The following is a 26,070-nucleotide window of genomic DNA, read 5'->3' on the forward strand; positions in this document are numbered from 1 at the left end:
AAAGTTATGCTACCTAATAAAAAGACATTAAACAGAGCTCTGAATATGCTATATCGTATAGAATGTGAGGAGTTAAATGAGGGTTTAACAAACTCAGATACGGAAAAGGATACTGAGTTGATAAATGACAATACTAGTGCTACGAGAGAGAGATCACAAAGACAAGCAGCCCGAACGGCAATGAAGAAGATACAAGAACAGTTGGAATTGTAATAGACTTTCTTTGGCCTCTGGAGTGTTGCGAAAGTACGCAATTATGAAGACATTGGACTTTTATTTTGACATTGTGTATATAAAATTACATTGTTATTTTAATTATAGTAAATGAATCATACTAGAATATTCTAGATGGATAGTGAAAGTACTTGTGTATATTTATGTTCAAGAAAGTGTTGGCAAATTCCGGAATTTACCCTGTTACTAAAAATAGATTATTTATCATTTCTATAGTTAATTATAGTTTGTTCTAGATTTAGAATGTTCTTATGCTTTTAGTATATAAGTTAAGGGTTTTTATGGATAATTATCATTGTAAAAATAGTAGTAACAGAAGTATAGAAGTATTATCAGTTGAATTAGAAAGAAAAAGACGGATTATTCCAATGTGGTATTTATAAACTGTATATACTGTAAATAACTGTTAGTTATTGGATTAAAGATATAAAAGGATTCCATGTTAGACTGATTTCGCCACACCTGTACATGGGGCTTGTCGCAAGTGGATGATTGTGAAATGAGGAACTACATTTTTCTAAGCACTCAATACCTGTATTGCTGTCCGTTCCTTAAACCCTGCAGAATATGCATACCGAGCTTACAACGATATGAGAAGCCACCTCATACCGACCACCGGTTGAAAAAGAAACAGACTCTCATGTGACCAATATTTTTTTTTCGGCTTTTCATGTTTCAGCGTTGGTGGTCATTAGCCCATTGAAACTTGATTATACTGTGCCTGGTTGTAAGGACAGGTCCCTTGACAAGACTACATGCTCATAGATTGCCTCTATGAAGTCGATGAACCAATGTTATAAACTAACGACCACCTGGAGGCCAGTGGTGTCTACGAATCGGGGCAGAATTAAATGGGCTGGCTTTAGCACGACGAAAAAGTTTTCTGTCATCACGACTAATAGTTAAACGGGGTCTTCCGGACCTTGGTCTATCATTTACATTCCCGAACTTAACATGCCAATTGCTTGACAACGTTCAACCACAGACATCTAACGCCTTCCCATATTACACAATGACAAGATGAAGGTCAAATTTTACCTGTACGCGTGACATTAGGAATATGATTTAAAGGTATCGAATAAAGGTAACAGTAGTATACCGATGTTCAAAACACAGTGTATTTGACATTTAGTAGAAAGTTGCAAGACGGGTTTGTCGGAGTACATTTTTTTTTTGTCGTAATGAATTTTCTTAGTGTATGTTAAAGGCGATTCCTAGCACCACACATTAAATATTTCTTTGGAAAGTGTTTAAAAACTAATGGATGGTCCTTAACTTTTGGCGGACTGAATATAATGTAAAATGGTACGTGCAACAAAAATACACTTTATAATTATGTGTTGAAAATGGTTGAAATTTCATTTCATTTCTTTTTTTTTCGCACGATGTCAAATTGACAAATAGATGTTGGAAAAAGTGACATAAATGAAGCAGTTTTAAATGAATCTTATAAACTTTATATCAAAATATGAGATGCAGCTGATTGGCTTTTCGCAATATACTGTGGATTCACTTATTTTCGTTGGTACTAATATTCGTGGATAAATAAAAACTTGCATGTTTGTGGACATTTATTTAATGATGTGGTTATGACGAAGTTTGACTGTCCCTTTGGTATCTTTCGTCCCTCTTGCATACAGGCCTATAAGAAATTTGTCATTCGTTGATCATTTAATTTCGTGGTTCACCTATACCCATGAAAGCAACGAAAATTGATATGATAATATCCAACGAATAAAAAATAAATTGGCACAGTAGGACCCCATATGCATTGAAATTTTAAATGACGGGTAGATGGTAATGATAAAGATAAATCGTTTTGCGATGTAAATAGACATTCTGTTGTATACTTTTAAAAACATCAGATCTAATTCTTCTGTAAAATAAAAAAAATAATAACCTTTCTTGGTATAGTGAAACCACCAACAACTGTGTCCCATTCCATATACCTTGCAGGTCCTATCATTACGGGAAACGTAAGCCTGTACATACACATGATTAACTATATAAACAAACAATAATTATGATATAAAAGTGATGGAAATTGTTCCTACATTTGAAAATATAAATTTAAAACTCTGTGATTCATTGTTGGTGTATGTATGTTTGATGTACGGTGTAATTCTTTGATGATTCATTGGCGTATGTTTTAAGTTTTGATTATCCGGGTTACAAACTAAAACTGAGGAAATCCAATCAAACATTAGAGGAAAACAACGACCCAGGAGAAACATTTAAATGCAACACACACAGAAACAAACTATATTATATTAATGACCATTTTCCTGACTTGGTACAGGACATTTTAAGAAAACATGGTGGGTTGAACTTGTTTTGTTGCTAGCCAAACCTCCCGCTTTATGGCAATGTAAAATATAACATAAAAATGACAACATTACATGACAACATTACATGACAGGACTATAATACAAATAAATGGAAGAACCTAAAGGACAGAGAAGAACAGAAATAAACAATACAATTATCTCTAAAATGGTTCATTGTGTATCATAATATATTAGTTTGTTTATGTTCAGTATTTTCAGCATTTTCAGTCTTAAGGACTTACATGAACATTTCTTCTTTAATTTTTTGATGGTGTGTTGATGTGTGGTGTGATCGTGCTTGATGTTAAAAATCAAACAAAAATACCCAATTTCAAGTAAAATAACTTAGGTAATTCATCAGCAGAATGAATGAAAAACAACTGCCATATTCTTGACTTGGTAGAAGAATTTTTCAGAAGTAAATGGTGGGTAGTACATTGTTTAATAGTTACCTAAATCTTCAACCTGTATGACAGTCTTCAGTAGTTAATAGTTCCGTTATATTGGAAAATTTGGGTGATCAACCCAAACAGACATGATAGGTAAATGGGACAATGTTTCCGAAAGTTTACCTCCTTCAATGACTTTTAACTATTCCCTCTAGCCCTCCTTGATGTTGTAATGGTTAGATGTGCTGTATTGTTTAAGGGTTTAAAAGGTACGTGGAAAGTTTACACAGATCAAGGACTGTACTAAACCATTACCTCTGCGATTCTTTGATACACGCCTTTAGAAATGGCATTTGAGCTAAATAATCTTTGGTTAAGTGTTTGCCATCTCCAACAACAGTCCGAATTTCCTGGTACAATTTCTGCTGCTTTTCCTGATGAAAGGCTAAATCACTCAGGGCAAATAACATACTGTTGGCAGTCTGAAAACAAAAACTTTGTTTTCAAATTTATGAATGTAATTCTTATTTTCTTATACTATGTCAGAGGATATTTTCATTTCGTAGTATTGGGTCAAGACCTTTTCTGATGGTCTGGTTTTTTTCGAGTGTATCAACACTTTTGTAGTCAGTGAATCGGTTTTTAGACTAATGCTGATAAACTACTAGTTAGGTAGTCAGTGATTTAGTAGTTAATGTCACTTATAAAAAAAATGAAAAACTTCTTAAATAGGTGTTAGCAACTATGGTTGACCTAAGTAATCTTTTGCTGTGTTGACCGTTGACATAAAGCTGCTATCGCGGATCGTGAACTTTGATCTCTGATAAAAAGTTGTCTCATTTGCATCTCATTATTTCTAAATATAAAAATCTTAAAACACTCAAGAATCTGATAAAGATAATACTAGAAGATATATTTTAATAAATTCATCATAGATATTCGTGTTTGCGTGTGTTAATAACATAAACGGTACCATTTTTTCTTTTCCTAAAGCGAAATTCGATAATCAATATTCTTTATTTTTAATGAATGTATTCTTATGTAAGATGTTTTCGTTGAATTAAGTTCAAAATTTCCACAAGCAAAGGTTTAAAATAAAGGGGTATAAATACTTACAGAGTCTATCCCTGCATTAAATAACGTTGTCACTATACTAGTAATTTTCCCAAGTGTCATTCTAGAGTCTGCCAACAATGAGTACATAAAGTTGGGATCTTTTTGTAAGTAATCATCTAACTGATTTTCTTTTTTCAGCTCATTCAAGACATCAAGCTGTGCTTTCAACTCTTTTTCTACAATGCTGAAGATAAATATAAGTATTGTATATATCGTTGAACACATTGCATATTAATTAAGTTAGTTTGAAAGAAGAGGAACTGCAGTTTTTTTCAAAACAATTTAATTGATTAAAATGACAACTTAAAATCGTATAAATGATAATTTCATATTTCCAATTATAAATTTAACTGAGGATTGATTTGCATGGTTAGTGATACATACCAGGTTCGACCCACCATTTTTTCCTTAAATGCCCTGTACAAAGTCAGAAATATTAGAGTTGTTATCGTTTCTTACAGTTGCTGTTCAAATCTCATTGTGATCAACAAACCAGCTTCTACTTGTCTTTTATCGAAGATTCCTTATTTAATTAAACATAAAAACAATACCCAACTCCGAGAAAATTCAAACAGAAATTCCCTAATCAGATAGCAAAATAAAAAGCTGAAACAATCTAACGAATGGATAACAACTGTCATATTCCTGACTTTGTACATGCCTTTTCTGATGTAGAAAACCTGGTTTTATGACTTGCTAAACCCCTCACATGTGTGACAGTCAAATAAAATTCCATTAAATTGACAACAATGCGTGAACAAAACAAACAGACATGTTACACTATTGTTTAAGATAAGGGAAAAGGTTTGATACCATTACAACGTTTAATCCCGATGCAATTGTTCGCACCTGTCCTAGTTTAGTTTAGTAGTTGTCGTGTGTTGATGTGGTACATACCGTATAGTGGGTTGTTTTGCGGGTGTAAAATTTCGTGATTTACTTTAAATAAGTGTTTTTCGCTTTCCGATTTTATATATATTAGACCGTTGATTTTTCCGTTTGAGTGGTGTTACACTAGTAATTTTTAGGGCTCTTTATAGATTGTTATTCGGTGTGAGCCAATGCTCCGTGATGAAGACCGTACCTTGACCTCTAATGGTTTACTTTTATAAATGGATGGAGAGATATCTCATTAGCACTCTTACCACATCTATCTTCAAACAATATCAAAACATATACTTTTATGTATATCAGAACTATCGTTACAATTACCTGTGCTAGTAGCTTCTGACCTATGATCAATGTTTAATAAACATCGAAAGTGTGTACTTACTTTTGGATACGTAGTCTAACCATTTCGGCTTGCTTGTACAACGGTGTTTTAAAATATTTAAAGGTCTTAAAGGGCATTATCCTAGATTTTTGAAACAATGTGAAAAACTCCGAAATACATTTGGCTATCTCGGCTGGTTCTTCACTAGCGATGCTTCCTAGTCTTCTGTTAAAGCACAACATTGCAACACCTGAAACAAATTTATACGCATATAAAATTGGTACGATACAATTATAATGCCGTATGTGTACACGTTGACACTAACAATTCATATTCCCTTACGCCAAATTGGCCTAGGTGGCCAAGTGGTCTAAGCAGTAACTACTGTAATCACTCGCATATCAATACTGAGATTGTGAGTTAGAACCCTGTTCGTGCCGATGCACACGACTCCAATCGTCATTGACTAGGATCGTCAGTTTATCTATCTAAGGGTGGTGCATTTCTTCGGGCACTCTTGCTTCCTCCACCAATCAAAACTGGCTGCCACGAAATAGCCGAAAAGCGGTGCTTCAAAGTGGCGTTTAAACACAAAAAATTAAAATTCAACCAAAATGACCTTATATGAATTTGGCTATTTGTGTTTGTCCTTTTTTTAATACAAGCTAACGCTTCTATGTATACAAACCATTTTTGATTTCTAATGTTTGGGTCGGGAGCTCCTTATGAGGTAAATTCGGTCAGAGACATATTCAGAGGATTGAAGGTTTCTCCATCTTTACTATTATTTATCTGTTCATTTGTTTTATGATTGATCTTTTATTTAATCGTCCTTAGAATTTCGGTGATTAATTTAGACATATTGTTTATCTCTAAAAGTATTCCATGCAGTTATTCGTATATCTGTTTAAAACTAAAACATCATTAATCTATATTAGTATTTTTTAATTATTTAAACTGTAAGGAAGGATTATTTCCGCTGATTTATTTTCAAAATTTTTTAACTGAAGAATAAATCTAGGTTTTACTCGTCCTCCGTCAAACGTTTGGGACATTATAGAAAGGAATAAAAAAATGCGAAAATAGAATATTGCAAACAGATTTGGTTCTTGAAATTTTGAAATATAAACTCCGGGAAAATTAATATTTGAGTAACACAAATATAAAGAAAGAAATTTTTTTTTTATTTTTTTCTTTATTTTATTTGAATTTTACATTTGTTAGAGATACAAGAAGTACCGGTACCTTATCCCGGCCTCGTTTCAGTGATAAATAATCTTACTTACTCTCAGTAGTGTAGTTACTTAATGTCATCTGTAAATCATCAATCGTTTTCTTTCGTTTGAGTATATCAATAAAATCATCAGTAACCTGTTCTATCAAGGGGCCGTAACTCGCAACCACTGCTGGACGTAGCATCTTTTCTTGAGCTGGTTTTCGAAGCTCCTTCCACTCCTTACCTTCCCTAATATTCATATATGGGAAAAAAAAACATCTCACGGAGTATATATCTCCCAATTGATACGATATTCCCGGGTTTGTATATCCTCTTATGATTTCCTTGATAGAGGGTTGCTCCTCACAAGGAAGCTATTAAACCAAGAGTTCCTAATGGTGAAGTTGAAATCATCCTATGGTAAATTTTATGGACTCCATCACGAGTTGGTTGACCGTTATGGAAAAATAGTTTCACAGATGATATCGGATATGTTCCTAACGTCGTAACTACAATCCCCTACTTCCCTTTTCATGAATATGACCTACCGAATTAGACTATTTACCGGGTTTTTAATAACATGAGAACACAACGGGTGCCACATTTGGAGAAGGATCTGCCTACCCTTCCGGAGCACATGAGATCATCCCCAGTTTTGTTGGGGTTCGGGTTGATTAGTCTTTAGTTTTCTATGCTGTGTTATGTGTACATTATTTGTCTGTTTGTCTCTTTCAATTTTAGCCATGGCTTTGTCAGTTTGCTTTTTATCTATGAGTTTGACTGTCCCTCTGGTATTTTTCGCCCCTCTTTTATTGGCTTCTTATCATTTTTATCCCATCATAACTCTATTCATATAAAGAAGAAAACTTGAGGTACAAATTATGAACCTAAAGGTGTTAAGTTCTAATAATAAAATGAGAAACTAAATGTATACACATCAATAAACGAAGAATAATATGAATCAGATTTAAAACGCAACGTGTCGCCAATTTATGTTTGCAAGAGCAACACACAACGGATAACACCAACAGAGGCACGGCATTACCCCCGAACCACCAAATCAACTGTATTGTGAATTAGTGTTCATCTTTTTTCAATCATAATTGTGGTTTCATGCGACCGTTAAAGCTGAACTGATACGGCCCCCAGTGTAATAACTGCAAATGATACGTTCTAAATAATTAAGTGGCCTTGGTGGCCGAGTGGTCTTAGTAGTTAATCATTATTGATTGCATTAAATGTCAATTTCACACTGGTTTTACACTAGTAATTGTTGGGGCCATATAAGCTTGCTGTTCGGTGTGAGCCAAGGATCCGTGTTGAAGACCGTATTATGACCTATAATGGTTTACTTTTACGATCGAATTGTGACTAGGACATATAGAGAGTTGTCTCATTGACACTCATACCACATCTTGTCATATCTATAAGAGAACAACAAATTTACATGTTCCATGAAGTGCTTTTTTCTATATATATGCAATAAAATTTTGGCAACACCTCGATATCAAATATCCACGAAAATGCAATGTTTCCTCCAACAAAAATTTATACCATCGAAAAAAATTCATCCAGACCACAGTAGCTTAAACTTACATTAATGTTAAACTCTTCGGTAGTCCCGCTCTTTTCGTTAATACTTCAGGTAGATCCAGTTGGTAAGCAAAAAATTCTTTGTACGGGAGCTGTAGTACTGTTTTTGTGTAGTCCGGATCAAATATATACACAACATAGTCTCTGCCGATACGCATCTTCACTATGTCACCATATTGTTCCCTCATATTAGTCAGAATTTCTGGTAGGTCATTTAATTCGTAGTTTGCTGTTTTAAAGATGTAGGTCATTTAGTTCATAGTTTGCTGTTATAAAGACGGCATATACATGCACTAGTAGTTCAAATATAATGCTCAACCAATATTTGAACATGACGGAACTATAAATAATTTCCATACAAGTTGCAGGTTTAGCGAGGTATATAACTTGGACTTAAAATTACCCTTTTTTTTAATTTACCTTGGTGGAATTCAGTATTTTTTTTATATTGATATTTTTTTGCAATCTGTTGATTCGAGCTGTTATTAACCTTGAAATAGACAAATGGAAGTGTGGCGAACATAAACTAAATAGAGATCACATCAAATCCGACAAAACTAAAACTTATCATACCATAATAATGTGTTACTTACCAATACTTTTATATATATACGGTTAAAGTAAAAATATGAATTACATGTATATAAAATTAAAAACCAATTGTTCAGAGAACAATTGTAGGTCTTTCCACTAGTAAAGATCTATTTTGATATTGAAATATGAAAAATCAGTTTAAAATGTTAGTTCCTATGGCTTTATGATGTATTTATATGAATTTAAAGCAAAGGTCAAAATCTAGAACGTCATATTAACTTATGACCTTGACCTCAATTTCAAGGTCACAAACTTAGGACCTTAGATCAAAAGACCCTAGGTCTTTAATATGTTTGGTTAATGAGAAATATCACTTTACGCGTAATTCTAAATGTAAGATGGGCATATATTCCCATTTATTGTCTGAGCACCCTTTCAACCAAAATATACAAGTAAGGACATGTAGCAACTAACAATTTATGAAAAATTATTTGTCGATATGTCATACGGTTTTTGAAAATAAATGAAAATAAGCCAAAATCAAAATTTAGAATATGACCTTGACCTTTGACCTTGACCTTATTTTTATTTTTTTGGACCAAGGACCTCAAATCTAAAGACCCTAGGCCTATATCACTGATGGTTTACCAGTAAGAAACGCACATCACTTATATCAAATGCATAAGGGGAAATAACTCTCATATGGAGTCTTCGGATAGCTTCGGTCCAAATGAATATTCTAATCCTGAAGACGTAACGAGCAATTTGGTAAAATAAATTTGTCGTAATCTTTTACGGTTGCGAAGGAGTAGTGGCCACAAGAATAACAGTGTTTGGGGAGATAACTCTTACAACGTAAAGTATTTTGTTACGCAGTTGTAAATTTTTAAAGCGTATAAACTTTACGACATCATATTCCAAATATCTAAGGGACATCTTTTGAAACATCAATAATACGCAAGAAAAAAATTTAGGCGGAAGAAAAAAAAAAAAAAAATAATAATAATTAAAAACCAATTGTTCAGAAAACAATTGTAGGTCTTTCCACTAGTAAAGATCTATTTTGATATTGAAATATGAAAAATCAGTTTAAAATATTAGTTCCTATGGCTTTATGATGTATTGATGTGATTTTAAAGCAAAGGTCAAAATCTAGAACGTCGTATTAACCTATGACCTTGACTTCAATTTCAAGGTCACAAACCAAGGACCTTAAATCAAAAGACCCTAGGTCTTTAATATGTTTGGGTAATGAGTAATATCACTTTACGCGTAATTCTAAATGTAAGATGGGCAAAAACTCTTATTTATTGTCTGCGCACCCTTTCAACCAAAATATACAAGTAAGGACATGTCACAACTAACAATTTATGAAAAATTATTTGTCAATATGTCATACGGTATTTGAAAAGAAGTGAAAATAAGCCAAAATCAAAATTTAGAAGATGACCTTGACCTTTGACCTTGACCTCATTTTCATTTTTTGGGACCAAGGACCTCAAATCTGAAGACCCTATGTCTCTATCACTTATGGTTTACCAGTTGGAAATGGATATCACTTAATTAAATGGAAAAGGGGGAATAACTCTCATATGGAGTCTCCGTAAAGCTTCGGTCCAAATGAATACCCTAATCCTGAAGATGTAACGAGCAATTTGGTAAAAAAAATTTGTCGCAATCTTTAACGGTTGCGAAGGAGTAGTGGCCACAAGAAAAACAGTGTTTGGGGAGATAACTCTTACAACGTAAAGTATTTTGTTACGCAGTTGTAAATTTTTAAAGCGTATTAACTATACGATATCATATTCCAAATATCTAAACGACAACTTATTAAACAACAATACTACGCAAGAAAAAAAATTAGGCGGAAGAAAAAAAAAAAAAAAATAATAATTAAAAACCAATTGTTCAGAGAACAATTGTAGGTCTTTCCACTAGTAAAGATCTATTTTGATATCAAAATATGAAAAATCAGTTTAAAATGTTAGTTCCTATGGCTTTATGATGTATTTATATGAATTTAAAGCAAAGGTCAAAATCTAGAACGTCCTATTAACCTATGACCTTGACCCCAATTCCAAGGTCACAAACCAAGGACCTTAAATCAAAACACCCTAGGTCTTTTTTATGTTTGGTTAATGAGTAATACTACTTTACACATAATTGTTAATGTAAGATGGACAAAAACTCCCATTTATTGTCTGCGCACCCTTACAACCAAAATAAACAAGTAAGGACATGTCGCAACTAACAATTTATGAAAAATTATTTGTCGATATGTCATAAGGTATTTGAAAATAAATGAAAATAAGCCAAAATCAAAATTTAGAATTTGACCTTGACCTTTGACCTTGACCTCATTTTTATTTTTTTGGACCAAGGACCTCAAATCTAAAGACCCTATGTCTTTATCACTTATGGTTTACCATTTAGAAATGCATATCACTTAATTAAATGGAAAAGGGGGAATAACTCTCATATGGAGTCTCCGTAAAGCTTCGGTCCAAATGAATACCCTAATCCTGAAGATGTAACGAGCAATTTGGTAAAATAAATTTGTCATAATCTTTTACGGTTGCGAAGGAGTAGTGGCCACAAGAAAAACAGTGTTTGGGGAGATAACTCTTACAATGTAAAGTATTTTGTTACGCGGTTGTAAATTTTTAAAGCGTATAAACTAAACAATATCATATTCCAAATATCTAAGCGACAACTTATTAAACAACAATACTACGCAAGAAACAAATTTAGGCGGAAGAAAAAAAAAATAATTAAAAACCAATTGTTCAGAGAACAATTGTAGGTCTTTCCACTAGTAAAGATCTATTTTGATATTGAAATATGAAAAATCAGTTTAAAATGTTAGTTCCTATGGCTTTATGAATGTATTTATATGAATTTAAAGCAAAGGTCAAAATCTAGAACGTCATATTAACCTATGACCTTGACCTCAATTTCAAGGTCACAAACCAAGGACCTTAAATCAAAAGACCCTAGGTCTTTTATATGTTTGGTTAATGAGTAATACCACTTTACGCGTAATTGTAAATGTAAGATGGACAAAAACTCCCATTTATTGTCTGCGCACCCTTTCAACCAAAATTTACAAGTAAGGACATGTCGCAACTAACAATTTATGAAAAATAATTTGTCGATATGTCATAAGGTATTTGAAAATAAATGAAAATAAGCCAAAATCAACATTTAGAATATGACCTTGACCTTTGACCTTGACCTCATTTTTATTTTTTTGGACCAAGGACCTCAAATCTAAAGACCCTATGTCTTTATCACTTATGGTTTACCATTTATAAATGCATATCACTTATTTAAATGGAAAAGGGGGAATAACTCTCATATGGAGTCTCCATATAGCTTCGGTTCAAATGAATATCCTTATCCTAAAGATGTAACGAGCAATTTGGTAAAATAAATTTGTCGTAATCTGTTACGGTTGCGAAGGAGTAGTGGCCACATGAAAAACAGTGTTTGAGGAGATAACTCATACAACTTAAAGTATTTTGTTACGCGGTTGTAAATTTTTAAAGCGTATAAACTATACGATATCATATTCCAAATATCTAAGCGACATCTTTTGAAACATCAATACTACGCAAGAAAAAAAATTAGGCGGAAGAAAAAAAAAAATAATAATAATTAAAAACCAATTGTTCAGAAAACAATTGAAGGTCTTTCCACTAGTAAAGATCTATTTTGATATTGAAATATGAAAAATCAGTTTAAAATGTGAGTCTCTATGGCTTTATGATGTATTTATATGAATTCAAAGCAAAGGTTAAAATCTAGAACGTCCTTTTAACCTATAACCTTGACCTCAATTTCAAGGTCACAAACCAAGGACCTTAAATCAAAAGACCCTAGGTCTGTAATATGTATGGTTAATGAGTTATATCACTTTAGGCATGATTTTAAATATAAGATGGGCGAAAACTATCATTTATTGTTTACGCACCCTTCCAACCAAAATTTATAAGTCACAACATGTCGCAACTCACAATTTAGTAAAAAGAATTTGTCAATATCTTTCACGGTTGTTGAAAGTAAGAGAAAATAAGCCAAAATCAAAATCTAGAATATGACCTTGACCTTTGACCTTGACCTTATTTTCATTTTTTTGGACCAAGGACCTCAAATCTAAAGACCCTAGGCCTATATCACTGATGGTTTACCAGTAAGAAACGCATATCACTTATATCAAATGCATAAGGGGAAATAACTCTCATATGGAGTGTCCGGATAGCTTCGGTTCAAATGAATATCCTAATCCTGAAGAAGTAACGAGCAATTTGGTAAAATAAATTTGTCGTAATTTTTTACGGTTGCGAAGGAGTAGTGGCCACAAGAAAAACAGTGTTTGGGGAGATAACTCTTACAACATAAAGTATTTTGTTACGCAGTTGTCAATTTTTAAAGCGTATAAACTATACGACATCATATTCCAAATATCTAAGCGACAACTTATTAAACAACAATACTACGCAAGAAAAAAAATTAGGCGGAAGAAAAAAAAAAAAAAAAATAATAATAATAATAATAATAATAATAATCAGAACAAAACCTATAGGTCTTTCCACGGAAAAGTGGAAAGACCTAATAATAATCAGAACAAAACCTATAGGTCTTTCCACAGAAAGGTGGAAAGACCTAATTAAAAACCAATTGTTCAGAGAACAATTGAAGGTCTTTCCACTAGTAAAGATCTATTTTGATATTGAAATATGAAAAACCAGTTTAAAATGTTAGTTCCTATGGTTTTATGATGTATTAATATCAATTTAAAGCAAAGGTCAAAATCTATTAACCTATGACCTTGACCTCAATTTCAAGGTCACAAACCAAGGATCTTAAATCAAAAGACCCTAGGTCTTTAATATGTTTGGATAAAGAGTAATATCACTTTACGGGTAAACCTAAATATAAGATGGGCAAAAACTCCCATTTATTGTCTGCGCACCCTTTCACCCAAAATATACAAGTAAGGACTTGTCGCAACTAACAATTTATGAAAAATTATTTGTCGATATGTCATACGGTATTTGAAAATCAGTGAAAATAAGCAAAATTTAGAACATGACCTTGACCTTTGACCTTGACCTCATCTTCATTTTTTTGGACCAAGGACCTCAAATCTGAACACCCTAGGTCTCTATCACTTATGGTTTACCAGTTAGAAATGCATAATACTTATATCATTTACATAAGGGGAAATAACTCTCATATGGAGTCTCTGGAAAGCTTCGGTCCAAATAAATTGCCTAATCCTGAAGATGTAACGAGCAATTTGGTAAAATAAATTTGTCGTAATCTTTTACGGTTGCGAAGGAGTAGTGGCCACAAGAAAAACAGTGTTTGGGGAGATAACTCTTACAACGTAAAGTATTTTGTTACGCGGTTGAAAATTTTTAAAGCGTATAAACAATACGATATCATATTCCAAATATCTAAGCGACATCTTTTGAAACATCAACAATACGCAAGAAGAAAATTAGGCGGAAGAATAAAAAAAAAAATAATAATAATAATTAAAAACCAATTGTTCAGAGAACAATTGAAAGTCTTTCCACTAGTAAAGATCTATTTTGATATTGAAATATTAAAAATCAATCTAAAATGTCAGTTCCTATGACTTTATAATGTATAAATATGAATTTAAAGCAAAGGTCAAAATCTAGAACGTCCTTTTAACCTTTGACCTTGACCTCAATTTCAAGGTCACCAACCAAGGACCTCAAATAAAAAGACCTTAGGTCTGTAATATGTATGGTTAATGAGTTATATCACTTTAGGGATGATTTTAAATATAAGATGGGCGCAAACTCTCATTTATTGTTTACGCACCCTTCCAACCAAAATCTATAAGTTACAACATGTCGCAACTCACAATTTAGTAAAAATAATTTGTCAATATCTTTCACGGTTGTTGAAAATAAGAGAAAATAAGCCAAAATCAAAATTTAGAATATGACCTTGACCTTTGACCTTGACCTTATTTTCATTTTTTTGGACCAAGGAACTTAAATCCAAAGACCGTAGGCCTATATCACTGATGGTTTACCAGTTAGAAACGCATATCACTTATATCAAATGCATAAGGGGAAATAACTCTCATATGGAGTCTCCGGATAGCTTCGGTCCAAATGAATATCCTAATCCTGAAGAAGTAACGAGCAATTTGGTAAAATAAATTTGTCGTAAACTTTTAAGGTTGCGAAGGAGAAGTGGCCACAAGAATAACAGTGTTTGGGGAGATAACTCTTATAACGTAAAGTATTTTGTTACGCAGTTGTAAATTTTTAAAGCGTATAAACTATATGACATCATATTCCAAATATCTAAGCGACATCTTTTGAAACATCAATAATACGCAAGAAAAAAATTTAGGCGGAAGAAAAAAAAAAAAAAAAATAATAATAATTAAAAACCAATTGTTCAGAGAACAATTGTAGGTCTTTCCACTAGAAAAGATCTATTTTGATATTGAAATATTAAAAATCAGTTTAAAATGTTAGTTCCTATGGCTGTATGATGTATTTATATGAATTTAAAGCAAAGGTCAAAATCTAGAACGTCATATTGACCTATGACCTTGACCTCAATTTCAAGTTCACAAACCAAGGACCTTAAATCAAAAGACCCAAGGTCTTTAATATGTTTGGTTTATTAGTAATATCACTTTACGCGTAATTCTAAATGTAAGATGGGCAAAAACTCCTATTTATTGCCTGCGCACCCTTTCAATCAAAATATACAAGTAAGGACATGTCGCAACTAACAATTTATAAAAAATTATTTGTCGATATGTCATAAGGTATTTGAAAATAAATGAAAATAAGCCAAAATCAAAATTTAGAATATGACCTTGACCTTTGACCTTGACCTCATTTTTATTATTTTGGACCAAGGACCCCAAATCTAAAGACCCTATGTCTTTATCACTTATGGTTTACCATTTAGAAATGCATATCACTTAATTTAAGGGAAAAGGGGGAATAACTCTCATATGGAGTCTCCGTAAAGCTTCGGTCCAAATGAATATCCTAATCCTGAAGATGTAACGAGCAATTTGGTAAAATAAATTTGTCGTAATCTTTAACGGTTGCGAAGGAGTAGTGGCCACAAGAAAAACAGTGTTTGGGGAGATAACTCTTACAACGTAAAGTATTTTGTTACACAGTTGTAAATTTTTAAAGCGTATAAACTATACGATACCATATTCCAAATATCTAAGCGACATCTTTTGAAACATCAATAATACGCAAGAAAAAAAATTAGGCGGAAGAAAAAAAAAAAAAAATAATAATAATAATAATCAGAACAAATTCAATAGGTCTTTCCACGGAAAGGTGGAAAGACCTAATAATAATAATAATCAGAACAAATTCAATAGGTCTTTCCACGGAAAGGTGGAAAGACCTAATAATAATAATAATAATTAAAAACCAATTGTTCAGAGAACAATTGTAGGTCTTTCCACAAGTAAAGATCTATTTTGATATTGAAATATGAAAAAATCAGTTGAAAATGTTAGTTCCTATGGCTTTATGATGTATTTATATGAATTTAAAGCAAAGGTCAAAATCTAGAACGTCATATTAACCTATGACCTTGACCTCAATTTCAAGTTCACAAACCAAGGACCTTAAATCAAAAGACCTAGGTCTTTAATATGTTTGGTTTATTAGTAATATCACTTTACGCGTGATTCTAAATGTAAGATTGGCAAAAACTCCCATTTATTGTCTGCGCACCCTATCAACCAAAATATACAAGTAAGGACATGTCGCAACTAACAATTTATGAAAAATTATTTGTCGATATGTCATAAGATATTTGAAAATAAATGAAAATAAGCCAAAATCAAAAATTTAGAATATGACCTTGACCTTTGACCTTGACCTCATTTTTATCATTTTGGACCAAGGACCTCAAATCTAAAGACCCTATGTCTTTATCACTTATGGTTTACCATTTAGAAATGCATATCACTTAATTAAATGGAAAAGGGGGAATAACTCTCATATGGAGTCTCCGTAAAGCTTCGGTCCAAATGAATATCCTAATCCTGAAGATGTAACGAGCAATTTGGTAAAATAAATTTGTCGTAATCTTTAACGGTTGCGAAGGAGTAGTGGCCACAAGAAAAACAGTGTTTGGGGAGATAACTCTAACAACGTAAAGTATTTTGTTACGCAGTTGTAAATTTTTAAAGCGTATAAACTATACGATACCATATTCCAAATATCTAAGCGACATCTTTTGAAACATCAATAATACGCAAGAAAAAAAATTAGGCGGAAGAAAAAAAAAAAAAAAATAATAATAATAATAATAATCAGAACAAATTCAATAGGTCTTTCCACGGAAAGGTGGAAAGACCTAATAATCAGAACAAAACCTATAGGTCTTTCCACGGAAAAGTGGAAAGACCTAATAATCAGAACAAAACCTATAGGTCTTTCCACGGGAAGGTGGAAAGACCTAATAATAATAATAATCAGAACAAAAACAATAAGTCTTTCCACAGAAAAGTGGAAAGACTTAATAATCAGAACAAATTCAATAGGTCTTTCCACGGAAAAGTGGAAAGACCTAATAAATGGGGAATGTTTCCATGGGCCACAGATAATGCCCCGCTTGTATATTATAATAGTTTTTAACAAATAAAGGGACATTTATAAATGCAAAACGGTAATAGTGATGCTACCCAAAGTTGTACTTGGTCTGAGTTGTGTGGTTATAACAATTGTGTATAAGTTTCATAGCATTTGGTTGAGGTAAACTTAAGTAAGAGAAACGAAAACTGAATGTTTTCCCTTTTTAAAGAGGAATAACTGTAAATAAGTAAAGTGACATCATTAAAACTTTAAACTTGATCTGTATTTTGTGGTAATAAGCATTGTGAATAAGTTTCATAGCATTAGTTGGGGCAATTTAAAGTAAGAGAACGGAAACCAACTTTGGAACTAACGGATGACGGACGTAAACGGACAAGGATAAAACTTAATGCCCCCTCCACTACGGCGGGGCCATAAACATATTAAATATATACAAAACGAAATTGCAGATGTTATTAACATATAGCACAAATTTAACTTAATAAACATGATATACTCAGTTAAAAATAAATGATGAGAAATTTGAAAACCGTTTCAAGTTGAAAAATTAACCCATGTTGTCTTGTTTTAATCACTGTCTTCGCAGATAATGAGTTGTTTATGTAAAATGACACAATTTTGACTTACTGAACGGTTTAAAATGTAGGGCTGTCCCAAAATATGGAATATTGTACATTCCTTTTGGACCTGGAATTTCACTGAAAGATTTTGCCCCATCTGCTACAGCTTCTGTTTCCTTGACAACAGTTGACGAGTATAACTTCGGATAGTTAATTGCAAGCCTTCTCACATGTCTGCCTATTCTGGCTGACATGATTCTCATCTTTCAATATTTTCTGCACACGAAATATCTTTAAAAGGAAAAGAGAGTAAACAACTGAGGTATAAATGTAATAAACAGGCCGTTAGTTTTCCCATTTGAATTGTTTTACATTTGTCATTTCATGGCCTTGTATAGCTGACTATGCGGTATGGGGTTTGCTCATTGTTGAAGGCCGTACGGTGACCTATAGTTGTTAATTTCTGTGTCATTTTTAGTCTCTTGTGGAGAGTTGTCTCACCACATCTTTTTTTTTTATAGGAAGATGTTATGGCATAACTGATTTACATGTATGCCTATTCTTGCTGACATTATTCTTATCATACAATATTTTCTGCACACAAAATATCTGTAAAAAGAAGAGATGATATTAAATTGATGCATCCCTTTTCGTATGTTGAAACTAAATAGAAAACTAGTCTTAACACCAGAGAAAAAAGAAAACAAGATCTATATTTAACTCTTGAACACAACGGGCAAAACAAGTAGACAGGCGCTTTAAACTGACTCTAGTGAAGACAAGAGATATACAAAGGTCCAAACAATATGTCAAAAATAAAGGATTTCAGTTAAGAACATGTGCCGGTTTCTGATTCGGAGAACGAGTTGTGTGTTCCTGCGAAGGAAATTAAGATTTATTCGAATAATATCGATATTTTCTTAATACTCATATGGTCCGATCCGTTGAAAAACAAACAAGTAAAATACTCAGATAGTCAAACCATATGCGTATCATTGCACCATATATACGAGTTTACATACGCATATGGTCATGTCATTACGCGTATTGTCCAACTACCTATATGGACCGGTACAGATGTCACATAGATATAGGAAGATGTGGTGTGAGTGCCAATGAGACAACTTTCCATCCAAACAACAATCTATAACAGTAAACCATTATAGGTCAATGTACGGCCTTCAACATGGAGCCTTGGCTCACACCGGACAAAAAGCTATAAATTGATGATTGAGTATTAATTTAGGAGTTTGTTGACATATTTGAAGTTTAAAATATTCGACATATGTGTAGCAACAGTGTAGAGCTTTCTTTTTTACCCCCTCCCCCATCTCTTTTTTAATGTAGTTATTTTTTTTCTTTAAGCGATAATTTTCTATTTATAATTTATATTTAACAATTGTAATATGTACTTTTCCGCTATTATAAATAGATATGATTGTACAGTGCTTTATATGCGTGATTTGATCAGTGCATTCCTGTGTATAGTGAATTGACATTATAGTTAAAGAATATGTATCTTACGTTTACTTTGTCGTAATAAATAAAAGCTGTTTGTTATACCTGTAAGTTCATTGTTTGTCATATTTGAGAGTCTTTAGAATTGAAGGGGTCAGACAAGTTTATAATTATTGTTTTTGTTTTTTTTTTAAATAAATGTGTTAATTGAAATCTTTCTTATATAATTCTTTATTGTATTGTCTATACACTCAGTGTATTTATATAATAGTTCTTGAAAAACTGGTCATTATCGTGATATATGGACTGCCCACAGGACAGTGGTATTGACTAAGATAGTGATAATGACTGAGCCGAAGGCGAGGTCATTATCGCTGTCGCAGTCAATACCACTGTCCTACGGACAGTCCATGTATCACGATAATGACCAGTTTTTCAAGAACTATTATGTTTATTTCATTGCGAAACCATGTTTTGGAAAATTCTCATAAATTCAAAATGCCTACAGCGAACTCGAGTAGTTGTACGATTTCTATGGCAAAGAGTGAAGACCAGTCGTAGTAATACTGCCATTCATTTTTGTCCAATTTTTCAGTATATAAATACTTAATCAAGTTATCTGTAATTTTATAATTAACGAAAACATATAATAAACAATTCAACAACTTAAATATAATATTAAAAACAGGAACATGTTTTATAAAATGTACATCTCTTTAAACAGAGAAACCACGCCCCACCGTTCATTAACAGAGAAATCACGCCCCAACGGTCATTATCAGACGAAAACCACGCCCCAACGGTCATTATCAGACGGAAACCACGGCCCACCGGTCATTATCATGTAAAAGTTCGTTAACGACCGGTTTTCTGGTCCGTTTTTTTTCTGTTAATGACCGATGGAATTTATTACTGAAGAATAATGAATGTCATGTGACCTCTTTTAATCCAATAAGAGAATCTTATTCTCAACCGATATGAAATAAACGTAATTAGTTGTATTGTTTGTTTGTACTGCTTGACCCCTTATGGGTGTAATTTTCCAATAATTACATTTATAATATTCAAGTTTAATTTTATTCAATAAGAAAATGTATGCTTGTTCCTAGCCGTTGGTGAATGAAAGAATAAAAGGTGCATTTGCACACGTGACTTACATGATTTATCATATGTATATTACATGTAATATTAATCATTTAAATTTAGCGAATAGTGTCATGAGTATAGCCCGTTCAATTTGCGATCATTTACTTGATCTGTTGTTATTTGTTCACGCATGAAATAATATAACAACATGATACCCTACCTGGTTCAAAATTTCTTGGTCACATTGCAGACTGCAATTAATATATGTCTTCGATAGTTAGTATTAAATTGCAACTACATCCGGTACATTTATTATGTAACTATTCTATAAATAGCTATGTGTGTACATGATATATATATATATATATATATATATTATGTTTAGTAGGTCGTTCTTATCAACAAATTTCTGTGTAATTAAGTAATCACTGTGATACGTGATAAACGTGCAGTGGCAAATATTACATGCACAAACTTGATAATGCGATATGAATATAAACAGGCTAGATAGATCTATATCGTATAAATATATAGTTATATATACTCGTTAAATGTCGCGTGCTTAGTAGAGATGAGGTGGCATTTTACAATTCCCAAATCTTTGATTTGACTTGGTCAGGTGGGTACCAACCAAAACTTCACGCACTCTAGACGAGCACGTTACCATACCTCTTTTATTAGTATTTATTATAACTTTATCAAGATCTTTACCTTATAATGAAACTGTGCACCTGTTATCTAGATCTTAAGAAAATCTTAATTATCTACCGGACATAATTTACTGTTGCACATTGAAGTACATTATTGTAACAATAACGCAATGTAACCGTAGATTCAATTATTGTGGTTACATTCGTAATTAATCGGTTCCTTATCCAACCCTGCATTCCGGTAATTAGTCACCAATGTAACAATATTTTTTTTTATAATTGTTACTTTTCCATGTAACCGCAGACAGTGCCTTTTTTTATTTAGAATCCAAAAACCACTTATTTTCACTTTTTCGGTCTATTTCTATGACATTGACCTTCGACCAGGTGACCTTCAAATAAATAGGGATCGTCCTCTTATTTTATGTGACTATATTGCTATCAAAAGTTGCAATTGGATATAAAGAATTTCAGTTAGCAGATGAAACTAAATTTATTAACTGATTGACGGAGTGAATGACAGACAGACTGAGGTCGAACGGACGGAGGGACTGACGGACAGACCAACAATTGTATAACCCTGTTGAAACTCTTGAAACTTTTGAAACTTTTTATTTCACTAAAGGCCTCACATGAGGCATAATAGTACAATAAATTTAACAAACAATAGTAATGCATGAACTAACGTATATACATATGAAATAGGTGTATGCAGATGAAAGAGTAATATCCATATATTATCATTTAAATACAGACATAACAATTTTGCAAAATTTTGCCAACCCAACAAGTACATACTTATCTTGACTATTCATTAAATTTGACAGGCTTACAGTATTTTTGTTTTTATATATATGATCAGGTATAAACTTGAGTCTTTCTTGAGTAAAAAAAGTTACAATTATATATATAATGAAATTCATCACCCAGTTCTTTCTTATTACAAAGATCACAAATTCTTTCAGCTCTATTGATACTAAAAAATCTACCAGCTTCAATTGGCAATTTATGGCTACCGCATCTAAATTCAATAAGATTATACATCAAGTCAGGTGGAAGTACAGTAAGGTTATACTCAAAGTTAAAATCAGATTTATAAATACGGTAATTAATACACTTCGGTGAGTCATAAACTTGTAATTTCCAACATTCTACAAATTTTTCATTAAGAACTTGCTTTACATTTTTAGACAGGCTTATATTTCTTAATACAGATTGGTCATACCAATAATTTCCATAACCACATTCAATTAAAATATCTTTTATATATAATAACCATTTAGAATGGTACACATCACCTTCATTCAGTTTATGCAACATATCATACAATGTTCGAGATATTTCTCTTTTTTTGCCATTTAAAATTCGCTGCCAAAAACCAACCATTCTAGCTTTAATACATATAGACATGGGTGTTCTACCAAGTTCGCCATATACAATATAGTTTGGCGTACATTTTTTAACCTTTAATATATACTTGCAAAATTCTGTATTGTAGTCAGTGTGGAATACAAACTAGAGTCGCTTACCTTGGTCTATTGGCATATCAAACAAAGGACATTTTCCTGTTATATTTCCATTTTGGGTATTCTGGTTATCGGGACTGCCTCACACAATTTATATATTATGTCGGAAAAGGTGGAACATGTTTTAGCTATTATGATTACGTAAGTTTGCGTCTGCCGGTGGCACGGTAGTATTTGCATTCCGAAATTTAGGTTTCTCTTTTGTGTACCCCACTTAGGTCAATGTATCTAAACAGTGTGATTGGACAAAAAAATACAGTATCAATTGGACATACTTTCCCAAACTGAGGGATGAATCAGGTGTAGAAAAATATGAAATAATTTTACATACACTTCAGATGAAAATGAATTTTTGAGATTTTTTAAAATTTTGTATTCACTGCACCATAAAAGACCTAAAAGCACTAGTGGCCTTAGGGTTTTGAAAATAGCAAAAAAAGTAAACGGTCATGATACATATATTCAAATTCATTTCTGAATAGTTAAGTGAAAGTACTTCAGTTAACTGTGAATGCAGAATTTTTTGCAGTGTTAGAAAGTGGTGAAAATTCTAAAATGGCTATCATTATCCCTTATGGGCCAAGAAATACTACCGTGCCACCTTAAAGTGCAGTGCAGTGGCATGGTCATCATGTAATAAAAATTGATTTGAACAACGCACAGTTTATTCGCCACTCGTTGCTTGTGCATACTATAGTCACCCAGCCAAGTACACGATACTCCAACATTATAGACGAAATAGACAATTACAAAAATCTCTATTTTGTTTATCATGTATTACTGATCTGTTAGTCTGTTTAGATTATTTGACCAATTTGACCCAGAAATTTCAGAGGAGAAGATTTTTGTAAAAACTTACAAACATTAACAAAAAATTGTGAAAAGTTGACTTTAAAGGGCAATACCTCTTATGAGGTCAACTGACCAGTTTGTATATCTAACTCTGTTAAACAATTTTGCTGTTTACAGTTTATCTCTATCTATTATAATATTCAAGATAATAACCAAAAACATCAAATTTTCCTTAAAATTACCAATTAAGGGACAGCAACCCAACAACTGGTTGTCTTTTGTGTCTGAAAATTTCAGGGCAGATAGATCTTGACATGATGAACATTTATAAGTCATATTTACTTTGAATGCTTTAGTTTCAGAGCTATAAGCCAAAAACTGCATTTAAACTCCATGTTCTATTTTTTAGCCATGGTTGCCATCTTGGTAGATGGGCGGGGTCATTGGATACATTTTTGAAACTAGATACCCTAAGGATGGTTTAGGTTATATTTGGGTTCATTTGGCCCAGTAGTTTCAGAAGGGAAGTTTTTTTGTAAAAGTTAACGGACGACGACGATGACCGACGACGGACGCCAAGTGATGGGAAAAGTTCATTTGGACTTTTTGAGTCGGGTGAGCTTAAAAGAACACGAATTTCCAGAGTAATAGAAATACAACAGACTGTCTGACCACCCATAACCCGAAAAAAAAGCAATTAACAGCAAGCAGCATCGGATCTGGATAGCCTCTTGCTCATGTGTTGATCTAGATCATATGTCGTTAATCCAAACATATAATCAATGTGTTTGTAGTCACCGAGGGGTAAATATTGCGTCAATTAAAGTGGGAAGTAAAATTAGATATGACATTGGCTGTAGTTGATTTAACAACAATTCTTGACAATGAGAGATTTAAAGATGACTATAACAATGACATCATTTATATTTTTAGAACAGATATTAGATTCATTGACCTTGCAAAAGTTATGTAATTTTCTTGACAGGTGTAACATCGGTATGTGACTTGAATATTTGAGCATATATTACATTGATAAATTTCTGGAAATGTACATGGATTTCATGCAATCTTACCCCAAAAACAGATACAATACAGAGATACAAACATGATCACTTCTAAATTAAACGTCAAATAAATCCGAAAACATTACACCAAAAAGCAGTGTCAATTTTAAGATGTGTATCGACTCGTAGTTCACTTAATTTTCAAAGGTTTTCACATCTGTTCCAAATAATATTTTACTACTAAAATACCCTAACTTGGTACAGGCATTTACAAATGTAGAAAAGGTTGGATTGAACCTGGTTTTATAGCGCTTAACCTCTTACTTTGTACGAGAGTCTCATCAAATGCCGTTATATTAACAACGATGCCCGAACAAAGCAGACATGATCAATAAAATGTCAAAATATGGGTACAGCAGTCATCACTGTGTTACAATTCTAAAAGAATTCTAAAAAAAAAAGCACAAAAGCATCAATCAAATTAATTATACAGTCATTGCTTTGCATGTCTGACGTCAGAAAATGTGAACGTCACATAGAAAGAAATTTTATCGTTCAATGTTTATACAAAACAGTTTTATAATTTCAAATGGGGATGTTGGCATACAGGGTTAAAAAAAATCTAAAGTTTGTTAGAATTAATTTCAGAAATAGGCCCAATTTTCTTTTGTTGGTGTTCAATGAAATATTTTTGGATCTGCAAATATTTCGACCTGGAGCATTGATTGTCGAAATCCGCATTTAGTTTGTGTTACTTGGTATGGTATCTGTTATAAATAAAATTATCAATAGTAAGAAAGTGACACGGGTTATGTTCTTCTCATATATGTTATGATGGTATGATACTAAACCCCTAACGAGAAGGATTGTGCCTGATATTCATATGATGAAATCATAATCTTTCAATCAGTTTAATTGAAGTCTGGAGCTGGCATGTCAGTTAACTGCTAGTAGTCTGTTGTTATTTATGTATTATTGTCATTTTGTTTATTTTCTATGGTTTCATCTTCTGACATCAGACTCGGACTTCTCTTGAACTGAATTTTAAATGTGCGTATTGTTATGCGTTTACTTTCTACATTTGCTAGAGGTACAGGGGGAGGGTTGAGATCTCATAAATATGTTTAACCCCGCCGCATTTTTGCGCCTGTCCCAAGTCAGGAGCCTCTGGCCTTTGTTAGTCTTGTATTATTTTAATTTCAGTTTCTTGTGTACAATTTGGAAATTAGTATGGCGTTCATTGTCACTGAACTGGTATATGTTTGTTTTGGGGGCCAGCTGGGGGATGCCTCCGGGTGCGGGAATTTCTCGCTACATTGAAGACCTGTCAGTGACCTTCTGCTGTTGTTTTTTCTATGGTCGGGTTGTTGTCTTTTTTACACATTCCCCATTTCCATTCTCAATTTTATTCAAAAGTCATAAAAAGATTAAGAGAGAACAAATCAGGAATACAAACCGAAACCGAGGTAGATACATCAACTATAAGAGGAAAAGTAATAGCTTTTCATATATGAGTAAAATGGAAATACCTCCCTGAATATTGGTTTTCCGGTTTGCATGGTTTTACATTAATATGTTTTGGGCTGGTCCGGCTGAGTCAAGGCTCCGTGTTAAAGACCGTACTTTAAACTATAATGATTTACTTTGACCAATTATGACTTTGATGGAGATTTGTCTCATTAGCACGCATACCACAACTTCTTGTGTCTATTAAAGAGGGACGAAAGATACCAGAG

The 26,070-nt window shown here is 32.8% G+C and overlaps 1 protein-coding gene across 3 annotated transcripts in view; it reads right to left on the bottom strand.

Moving 5' to 3' along the window:
• The window catches only part of LOC143054799 (putative cytochrome P450 CYP44), a 31,978-nt gene extending 10,960 nt beyond the window's left edge, over nucleotides 1–21,018 (bottom strand). For 2 of the 3 annotated variants that reach the window (XM_076227856.1, XM_076227854.1), the window contains exons 1-8: nucleotides 20,583–20,689; nucleotides 17,886–18,109; nucleotides 8,092–8,317; nucleotides 6,566–6,744; nucleotides 5,340–5,529; nucleotides 4,067–4,250; nucleotides 3,266–3,432; nucleotides 2,135–2,216 (exon numbers count right to left, since the gene is read on the bottom strand). In XM_076227856.1, the coding sequence (XP_076083971.1) occupies nucleotides 2,135–2,216; nucleotides 3,266–3,432; nucleotides 4,067–4,250; nucleotides 5,340–5,529; nucleotides 6,566–6,744; nucleotides 8,092–8,317; nucleotides 17,886–18,081 (1,224 nt within the window). In that variant the 5' untranslated portion in view covers nucleotides 18,082–18,109; nucleotides 20,583–20,689. Of the gene's footprint in view, nucleotides 1–2,134; nucleotides 2,217–3,265; nucleotides 3,433–4,066; nucleotides 4,251–5,339; nucleotides 5,530–6,565; nucleotides 6,745–8,091; nucleotides 8,318–17,885; nucleotides 18,110–20,582; nucleotides 20,690–20,906 lie in introns of those variants that run through there. The other variant, XM_076227855.1, reaches the window with a different exon arrangement.
• Nucleotides 21,019–26,070: the final 5,052 nt, after the last annotated feature.

Source organism: Mytilus galloprovincialis, chromosome 12 (genome assembly GCF_965363235.1).
Source record: "Mytilus galloprovincialis chromosome 12, xbMytGall1.hap1.1, whole genome shotgun sequence".
Lineage (NCBI taxonomy): Eukaryota > Metazoa > Mollusca > Bivalvia > Mytilida > Mytilidae > Mytilus > Mytilus galloprovincialis.